This window comes from Nannospalax galili, unplaced genomic scaffold (genome assembly GCF_000622305.1).
Source record: "Nannospalax galili isolate Female #2095 unplaced genomic scaffold, S.galili_v1.0 scaffold799, whole genome shotgun sequence".
In the NCBI taxonomy this organism is placed as follows: Eukaryota; Metazoa; Chordata; class Mammalia; order Rodentia; family Spalacidae; genus Nannospalax; species Nannospalax galili.
Genome location: NW_008343085.1, coordinates 366,893 through 375,619, shown reverse-complemented (window position 1 = coordinate 375,619; position 8,727 = coordinate 366,893). Strand labels below are relative to the sequence as shown.

The 8,727-nt window shown below is 54.6% G+C and overlaps 1 protein-coding gene across 2 annotated transcripts in view; it reads left to right on the top strand.

The window, feature by feature from the left end:
• The first annotated feature begins 779 nt into the window (after positions 1-779).
• The window catches only part of Carmil2 (capping protein regulator and myosin 1 linker 2), a 12,618-nt gene continuing 4,670 nt past the window's right edge, over positions 780-8,727 (top strand). Inside the window, exons 1-29 of one of the 2 annotated variants that reach the window (XM_029566418.1) lie at positions 780-1,129; positions 1,365-1,456; positions 1,546-1,596; positions 1,788-1,850; positions 1,972-2,096; positions 2,222-2,313; positions 2,509-2,579; positions 2,691-2,764; positions 2,888-2,963; positions 3,042-3,130; positions 3,230-3,324; positions 3,395-3,481; positions 3,566-3,678; positions 3,780-3,857; positions 3,970-4,046; positions 4,138-4,242; positions 4,430-4,499; positions 4,647-4,728; positions 4,833-4,929; positions 5,004-5,061; positions 5,187-5,359; positions 5,511-5,673; positions 5,748-5,849; positions 7,092-7,220; positions 7,306-7,419; positions 7,571-7,731; positions 7,806-7,893; positions 8,035-8,175; positions 8,310-8,370. In XM_029566418.1, the coding sequence (XP_029422278.1) occupies positions 1,090-1,129; positions 1,365-1,456; positions 1,546-1,596; positions 1,788-1,850; positions 1,972-2,096; positions 2,222-2,313; positions 2,509-2,579; positions 2,691-2,764; positions 2,888-2,963; positions 3,042-3,130; positions 3,230-3,324; positions 3,395-3,481; positions 3,566-3,678; positions 3,780-3,857; positions 3,970-4,046; positions 4,138-4,242; positions 4,430-4,499; positions 4,647-4,728; positions 4,833-4,929; positions 5,004-5,061; positions 5,187-5,359; positions 5,511-5,673; positions 5,748-5,849; positions 7,092-7,220; positions 7,306-7,419; positions 7,571-7,731; positions 7,806-7,893; positions 8,035-8,175; positions 8,310-8,370 (2,767 nt within the window). In that variant the 5' untranslated portion in view covers positions 780-1,089. The remainder of the gene's footprint in view (positions 1,130-1,364; positions 1,457-1,545; positions 1,597-1,787; positions 1,851-1,971; positions 2,097-2,221; positions 2,314-2,508; positions 2,580-2,690; positions 2,765-2,887; positions 2,964-3,041; positions 3,131-3,229; positions 3,325-3,394; positions 3,482-3,565; positions 3,679-3,779; positions 3,858-3,969; positions 4,047-4,137; positions 4,243-4,429; positions 4,500-4,646; positions 4,729-4,832; positions 4,930-5,003; positions 5,062-5,186; positions 5,360-5,510; positions 5,674-5,747; positions 5,850-7,091; positions 7,221-7,305; positions 7,420-7,570; positions 7,732-7,805; positions 7,894-8,034; positions 8,176-8,309; positions 8,371-8,727) is intronic. The other variant, XM_029566417.1, reaches the window with a different exon arrangement.

Here is an 8,727-nt window from a genome sequence, read left to right as displayed (position 1 = left end):
ACCTGAATATTATCAGCTATGGTAAGTCTCTAGGTGTGGAGAGAGAGAGAGAGAGAGAGAGAGAGAGAGAGAGAGAGAGAGAGAGAAATTTATGACTTCTCCAGGATCTAGAAAGGTGGGCTTTTCTAGGGTAGCATGCTTCTGGCTGGCATGCCTCATGCCTGTGACTTTTTGACTCTCATGGCTCTGGTGAGTAGCTTCCCTCTCTGTGAATTCTGAACTGAAGAACGCAAACACAGGTGGACATTCACATGTACCTGGCCTTTGCACATTTGTCACTTCCCTGAGGTCCCTGAGGTTCAGGCCATACCTTAGCTAGAGCTGTCTCTAACAGGTCCTATCACACACCCCCACCCCCTCTGCCTTCCAGCTCTGTGGGAATCTGACTTGTTTTGTTTGAGATAGTTCTGTTCTGTCTATAAACCCCGGGCATCCCTGAAACTATGTAGCCCAGGTTGTCCTCCTGCCTCAGTAGATGGTGCTAGGATTACAGGCAGGTTGCCGCCATATTCAACCTATTTTTTTGTTGTTTTCTTAAATTCATGGATCACCGACAGTCGGTCCCCAGGTTTGGAACAGGGCAGAATACTGGGGGTTGGGTGACTGTTGGCTCCTTCCTAAAGAGACAACCCTCCTCTGGCTTCTACTGGACGCCTGCTCCACCTACCCGACCCATGATCATGATACATGGGACAGACCAAATTGAGCCTCAGGGATCCCCGGGCGGGTAGCGCCCCCTGGTGTCGCCTTGCGGTCTGCGGGGCGGGGTGAAAGTGGGACACGAGGAATCGCAAGAGGCGTGAAACAGGCAAGACCCTCCCCGCCATACCATTCCCCACACCCGTGCGGACCCCAGTGAAGAAGCCTCTGAGCGCCAGCCAGGATTCGACCTCTCTCCCTCAACCCAGGCGGACTCAGCCAGCGAGGCCGCGCCGGGGAGAGGCCGGGCCGGGGGCGGCAGGCAGGAAGCGGCAGCATACCTTCCGCTGCAGGAGGAGCAGGTGGCTGCAGTGTGGCCCCGGCCCGGCTTCCTGTGTGCCCGCCCGCCGGCTGCAGTTTCCCGCCAGCGTCCTTGGGCCAGCGGGCCCTATGGCTCAGACCCCCGACGACATATCCTGTGAGCTACGAGGTAAGCCCTAGCCCTTCCCTCAAGCCCACTCGGCTTCAGATAGGTAGTCCTCAACTATAGATTCCCCCAGAGCCTCCGGTAACCTGACCAGAGGCTCTCAGTCCTTCTGGAGGGCCAGCACCTCAAGATCCACACTACTTTCTGGAGGACCAGAGTTGAGCAGCCCTCACTCAGCCTAACACAGAGTGATCCTGATGGGAAGACCGAAGTCTCCCAGTAGATTGTCTTTCCATAGGTGAGATAACCAGGTTCCTGTGGCCCAAGGAAGTGGAGGTGCTGCTGAAAACCTGGCTCCCCCAGGAGGGTGCTGAACGAAGCCATATCTTGGTATGATGGGCAGAAGTGGGGGACAGGAGGGTGACCTCCAGCACAAAGATGTTTGCTTTGCCCAGAATATCAGACTTTGTCTCCCCCAGGCACTGCTACGATGGAGGGCTTATCTGCTGCACACCTGCCTCCCGCTCCGGGTGAGTCCCATTGAGGGGCTGCATCTGCAGAGTTGTCCTTGCTCTTGATGACTTTCATTTTCCAACAGCACTAGGCTTACAGCAGCAGAGGGGAAGGGAGTCTGGGCTGGGGACTGCAGGCTGCACAAAAGCTTGAGCACCTAAGGCCAGGGCTCTGGCTTAGTCCCAGCTGATCCAAGTATTTTCTCTAGGTGGACTGCACATTCAGCTACCTAGAGGTCCAGGCCATGGCACTGCAGGAGACACCACCTCAGGTGAGACATTTCAAACCCTATTTGGGCCTACAACCTGATCTTTATCCCCTGCACATGGAGCTCTGAAGGAACACCAGCTTCCCCACACAGATCCAAAGCCCAACGGTCTCACCCTCCCCAGGTCACCTTTGAGCTGGAATCCCTACCTGAGCTGGTCCTGGAGTTTCCTGGTATAGCTGCCTTAGAACAGCTGGCCCAGCATGTGGCTGCTGCCATCAAAAAGGTCTTCCCTCGTTCAACCCTAGGGTGAGGCCTGGCAAACACAAGGGGTCAGAGGGCAACAGGAGATGCTCCAGGTGGGCATCAGTGAGCTGCTTTTCACCTCTTAGGGCTCAAAATCCCTTGCCTCTCCTCCTTTATCCCCTCCCTAGGAAGCTATTCCGGAACCCCACACCCCCCTCGATGCTGGCTCGGCTGGAGAGAAGCCATCCCTTAGAGTTCACAGCACCAAGCAATCCCTGTGGTAGGGACCAAGGAAGGCAAAGCTACACAGACCATCAAGCTTGTCCTCACCCAGCAGTCCTTGGAATTGGGGGTGGAGTTCCCAAACTGAACAGAGCTACTTGTGTCACAGCCACCATCTAGTCTGGGTCTGAACTTCTCCATCTCTGACTTTTTGTCTCTCTTTCCCTCCATCATATGCCTGGCATCTCCCTAGGTGGCTTCTTGGAGGCATATGAAGCTCTGTGTGACTACAATGGCTTCCCTTTCAGAGAAGAGATTCAGTGGGTAAGGGTAGAGCCCCTTCTAGGAACCCTGGCGATGTCTGCCCCACCCCCATGTGTGCTGAGCTCCTCCCCATGGTCCCAAACCAGTTGTGGACACTTTCTTCACATCCAGGATGTGGACACCATCTACCATCGTCAGGGCAGCCGCCATTTCTGCCTTGGAGACTTTAGCCATCTAGGCAGCCGGTATGGAGCCTGCCAGAACTGGGAGGAGAGGAAGAATCCAGGACCTCAGCCTCTCTATGGAGGGGATGCTGGGCCTAGGATTTAGCCAGAAGACGCTGAACTCCTACCCTTCTCCACACCCAGAGACCTGGCCTTGAGTGTGGCTGCCTTATCCTATAACCTGTGGTTCCGGTGCCTCTCCTGTGTGGACATGAAACTGGTAAGCATACAGAGCAGGGAGGGCCAAGGGTGTAACGGCCGAGATCCAGCCTACTGAGTCATGACCCTCTGGTCTCAGAGCCTTGAGGTCTCAGAACAGATTCTGCACATGATGAGTCAGTCTTCCCACTTGGAGGAGCTGGTGCTGGAGACCTGTGGCCTGAGAGGGTGAGGGGCTTGATCAGGGCTTGGGATTGGGGGCTAGTGGCCTGGGGAGTGATTGGGAATCCAAGGGATCAGTCTCACACCTGGGATCTTGCTCCTCAGAGACTTTGTTCGACGACTTGCACAGGCACTGACAGGACATTCTAGTTCTGGGCTTCGGGAGCTCAGCCTGGCTGGGAACCTGCTGGATGACAGAGGTATAGCAGGGCCTAGGGGACCCCAAGGCAGCAGGGAAAGGTGAGACTTACAAAGTTGCCCTATCTTCAGGTATGGTTGCACTCAGCAGACACCTAGAGCATCGTCCAGGAGCCCTGAGGAGACTTAGCCTAGCACAGACTGGGTTGACACCAAGAGGTGGGCTGGGCTGATGAGGAGTAGGAGGTGGGGAGTGGGAATGAGTCAACCTGATTGCTGAACCACTCCATCCCCCACCTTCAGGAATGAGGGCCCTAGGCCGGGCACTGGCAGCCAATGCTGCCTTTGATTCTACCCTGACCCACCTGGATCTTTCTGGGAACCCCGGGGCACTGGGGGCCTCCGAAGATAATGGAGTGAGTGGCAGTTTCTAAGATAAATTGGGGTTGTTCAGGCAGTAGGACGTCAGCAATCCGTAGACCTGGATCCCTGACTCCGGGACCACTGTCCTCTACAGGGCCTCTATACTTTCCTGAACCGGCCGAACGTCCTAGCATTCCTGAATCTCGCAGGCACTGACACAGCGCTAGACACTGTGAGAGGGTGATCGTGGGGGATGGTCCACTGGGCGGGGTAAACTGGTGGGTAGGGCGTGGGAGGGAGGTCTGGGTCCTCAGGAACATGTAGTCAACTTTGCCTTTCCTCAGCTCTTTGCAGCGCTATCTGGTGGCTGCTGCGCCAGCCTCACCCACCTCGACGCTTCCAGGAATATCTTCTCCCGAACGTAAGGGACAGCGAGCCCCGCCGGGAAGGAGAGGCTGCAGGGAATTGTCTTCCTGCAGCCAAAGCCCCACTTCTCTTGCTCTCAACCTCAGGAAGTCCCGAGCAGCGCCCGCTGCGCTGCAATGCTTTCTCAGCTGCGCGGAGACGCTGCGACACTTGGGCCTGGAGGGCTGCAAGCTGCCGCCAGAAGCACTCAGGTCAGTGTTGCTGCTGATGGCCACGCCTCCGTGTGTGCAGTCACCACCTTGACCAGACCTCTGGTGCCTCACCCTTCTCTCACACCCACAACCTCCCCCCACTCCATCCTGGCTCTGCCTTGGTTTTCGTTGGCGCCCTGAGTCCCCCTTTCCCAGATCTTGCCATCCCTGTGACATCCCTTCCCAGGGCCCTTTTAGATGGCCTCGCTCGCAACACGCACATCCGGGACCTGCACCTGAATCTCAGCGCTTGTGAGGTGGGTGCTGCTAGCTGCGAGCACCAGGCAGGGGATCCCACACTTTGGGAGTGGAGCTGGGAGGATGCAGGGGAGTGAGGATGTTGGCTGCCTGCTGTTCCCCACCGACACCTGAGGGTCCTTAGTGCGCCCCACTTCCACTTCCAGTTGCGCTCTGCAGGTGCTCAGGTGATACAAGACTTAGTTTGCTACGCAGGTGCCTTGAACTCCTTGGATCTGGCGGACAACGGTGAGGCAGCCCGGGAACCCATCATCCCCTTATTAATCACTGGGTTCCTGATTCCCACCCCACCCTGGCAGCATCGATTTGTGGGTCACCCTAGTTGTCCCCAGGCTTCGGCTCAGACATGGTGACTCTGGTGCTGGCCATCGGGAGGAGCCGGTCCCTGAAACATGTGGCCCTTGGAAGGAACTTCAATGTCCGATGCAAGTGAGTTCCCATCCCATCCCCTCAGACAGCACTCCACCACCCTGGATACCCCTAACAGCAGCCTCTGCCCACAGGGAGACGCTGGATGATGTCTTGCATAGGATCGTCCAGCTCATGCAGGATGATGACTGTGTGAGTTTGCAGGACCTTGTGAGGTCCTCAAGCAATAGACTCTTCTAATTTTTCTCACTTTTGCCTCCTCTGATCCTCTTTGATGAACCTGGCTCCAATCATCAATAACTTTCTTTTAATCCCAGCCTCTGCAGTCTCTATCTGTGGCTGAGTCACGGTTGAAACAGGGTGCCAGCGTCCTGCTCCGGGCTCTGAGCACTAATCCTAAACTGACAGCCTTGGATATCAGTGGCAATGCCATGGGGGATGCCGGTGCTAAGATGTTAGCTAAGGCTCTGCGAGTCAACACAAGGCTCAGGTGGGCAGGTCATTATAAGGGGTAGGACCATTAGGTATGGGGTGTACTGGATTAAGGGGAGCAGGTAGATGGGATAGATGAATAGTTAAGCCCAGAGGGTTGAGTGGAGCCCTACAGGGCTCCACCCCAACTGAAGTCTGGTGGGGCCCAGGTCTGTGACCTGGGACCGGAACAACACATCTGCTCTGGGCCTGCTGGATGTGGCACAAGCCCTGGAACAGAACCACAGCCTGAAGTCTATGCCTCTGCCACTGAACGACGTGACCCAGGCACAGCGCAGCCGCCCAGAGCTGACAGCACATGCAGTCCATCAGGTGGGGGTCCCTTTCTGCTTTCTACTTTTTTGTGTGTCCGTCCCCTGGCATTTCTCAATATATCTTGACCACAGATCCAAGCCTGTCTCTTGAGGAACAACCGTACAGACCCTCCTTCTTCTGACTTCGAATCCCGACTTCAATCCTTGGGTCTGATTTCAGACTGCTCAGAGCAGGTCAGTATTCCTTTCTTCCACCTTTAGTACCTGGGTACCATGAATCTGAGCATCTGGCTTTTCTGGAGTCAGGATGCCCAAGTCCTGTGTCCCAGGCAATTCCTTCTTGTTGGTCTGGAGTTAGTCAACCAAAGATCTGCCTGCCTCTGCTTCCCAAATGCTGGGTTAAAGGTGTGCACCACCATGCCCAGCATCAACCATTTTTTGAACAGCTCCCCAGAAAATACCCTTGGGTGCCTCACTTTAAGCATTTTAAATAGACTCTCCAACTTGTAGTCCTGTCTGACTTCCCATTCACAGGGTTCCTCTCTTCTCTCCACTGACCTCTTATGTGGCTAGTTCCTACAGTCCCCTTTCCCTCCATTAACCTGCCATTTTGAGATATTCTTGCCTCTCCATTCCCAAGCCTCAATTCTCAACTAAGCTCTGAAACACAGCTACCTTGATCCACACATCCTGAGGGGTGGGCATCATGCACTGCACATCTTCAAGTGATCTTTTTTTATTTTTACTACATTTATTTACTTGTTTATTTATATGTGTGAGAGAGAACAAGCATGTCTGTGCATGCCATGGTGTGTATGTAGAAGAAGGTGACAAGCTGCAGGAGCTGGTTCTCTCTGTCATGTGGGTCCTGGGGATCAAACTCAGGTATCAAGCTCAGCAACAAGGTCTTTTAACCTGCTGAGCCATCTCAGGCCCTCAAGTGATCTTATCATCTTTCATAAACTCCATTCTCTACCCTAGAGCCCAGTTTATCTGGTGCCATACTACCAAGTGTTGTGAAGAGAGATTGGGTGCCCCTCCTGGGCACATTGGAACCTTCACAATTCTTCTTGGTCTGCCTCTGGAGCTCTCAAATATATAATCCTCACCCCATACCAACTGTCCTTTACTTTCCCAGTTCCTCCTTCGTATTCATATTCTCTGTCTCTGTCTATCTGTCTGTCTCTCTCTCTCACACACACGCACATCTTTGGTGTAGATGGTGGACAGTTTTTAAAACAGAGTGACCAAAAGCTTCTTTCCTTGCTCTTCTAGGCATTTAGGAAGTATCAAGTCCCTAAAATAACCAAAAGGAAGAGACACTGCCCTCCCTCCTTGAACAGATACTTTCCTAAGCATCTTGGTTGATTGTCTTCCCCCTATCCCCCATCTTGTCAGCGACCCTGGGAGAGAGGCAGGCGAGGTTAGTGAGACTGAGAGGGGACAACACTGGGACTTATCCATGATTCTCCCCAGGAAGTGAATGAACTATGTCAGTCGGTGCAGGAGCATGTGGAACTGCTGGGCTGTGGGGCTGGGCCCCAGGGTGAGGCTGCTGTGCACCAGGCTGAGGATGCCATCCAAAACGCCAACTTCTCTCTCAGTGTGAGCACTCCCTTTCTCACTATGAGGACCTTCTTCCTCCTAGTCATGTGTCAACTTTTAACTTGTTCTGTTCCTTGGCTCTCAGATTCTTCCCATTTTATATGAGGCTGGGAGCTCCCCAAGCCATCAGTGGCAGCTGCAACAGAAGCTGGAGGGCCTCCTGGGCCAAGTAAGTGAGGTCTGCCGCCAGGACATCCAGGTGAGATGCTACTCCTGCCCCAGCCCCACCTCCATATGCAGGTTTGACCCCTATTCTAAAGACTTGACTGTGATCCTTAGGCAGTGGGAAATGGGGCTCAAACCCTCAAGCCAAGGCGTCACATTATCACTGTTCTATAACCTTTGCCCAGGACTTTACTCAGACCACACTGGACACAACAAGGAGCCTGTGCCCACAGATGTCAAAGAGACCTGGCTGGAAGGAGCAGCTAGAGGAGGTCCTAGTTGGTTCTAGGGGTCTCCCAGAACTGCTCTCAGAGCAACTGCTGCAAGATGCCTTCAGTAGGCTCAGGTAAGCAAGAGAGACTGGGCTGGGCAAGGCTGGACAGAGCCAACATACTAACCCTCATCCTCTCCTGCCCTCAGGGACGTGCGCCTGTCAGTAACAGGGATCCTGGCAGAGAACATTGTAGCTCAAGCTCTGGCAGGTCTGAATGAAGCCCGAGATAGACTGGTGAGGGGAAGCTATGCATATATTGCAGAATGACCTGTCCCAGGGGGCTCTGTAATGGTTTCTGGGGTCATATAGCCTACTAGGACTGCTACTTCAGAGTTTTCTTAGATCTGCCAATCTTTGGATGGCCTGGTATTGCAGGTGGAGAGTCTGGCTCGGCGGGCACCAGTGACAATACCCCTTGCTGTATCATCACTGGGTGGAGATGAGCCCAGCCCCCTTGAATCTGGGGAATTGGAAGGTCTTTTCTTCTCTGTGGAGAAGGAAGAGGAGGGAGAGAAGGTATGTTGTCTACAGAATTCCAGGCCTAGAACTCCAAATCTTCCCTCAGTGTTCTAGGATATGGAAGATGGGAAGCAGTTCTAGGGTTATGCCCCACCCCCAACCATAGGCTGAGGTTGTACTCTTCCCACCAGGATGCTCCTTCTTCACAGAAATGGCCAAGCCATTGTTTTCACCTGTTCCCCTCCCTTCATGGTAAGTCAGGACCTGGAAGGGCAGAGAATTTACCCAAGTTGGCAGAAGCTCTGTTAAATCTGGGTACCTAGACCCTCATTCAGCTCTGTTCTGGGTACACCCCAACCCTTCCCTGGGTCAGGCCAGGACCCTGTGCAACCTGCAAAGCTGGGGTCGGCTTTTGTCAGCACCAGAGTGGGACCTGAGCAGAATAAGGCTAGGATACCTTCTCCCCTGCCCCTTTCCCTAACTCCAGGACGCGCATGCTTGGCAGCGGCACGGGGCCGCGCTCAGCACCACGGACAGCGGCGGGTGGGGGAGGGGCGGGCGGCGTAGCCGGGCCCCTCCCCGCGCCCTGGGGGGGGGCCCCGCCGCCCC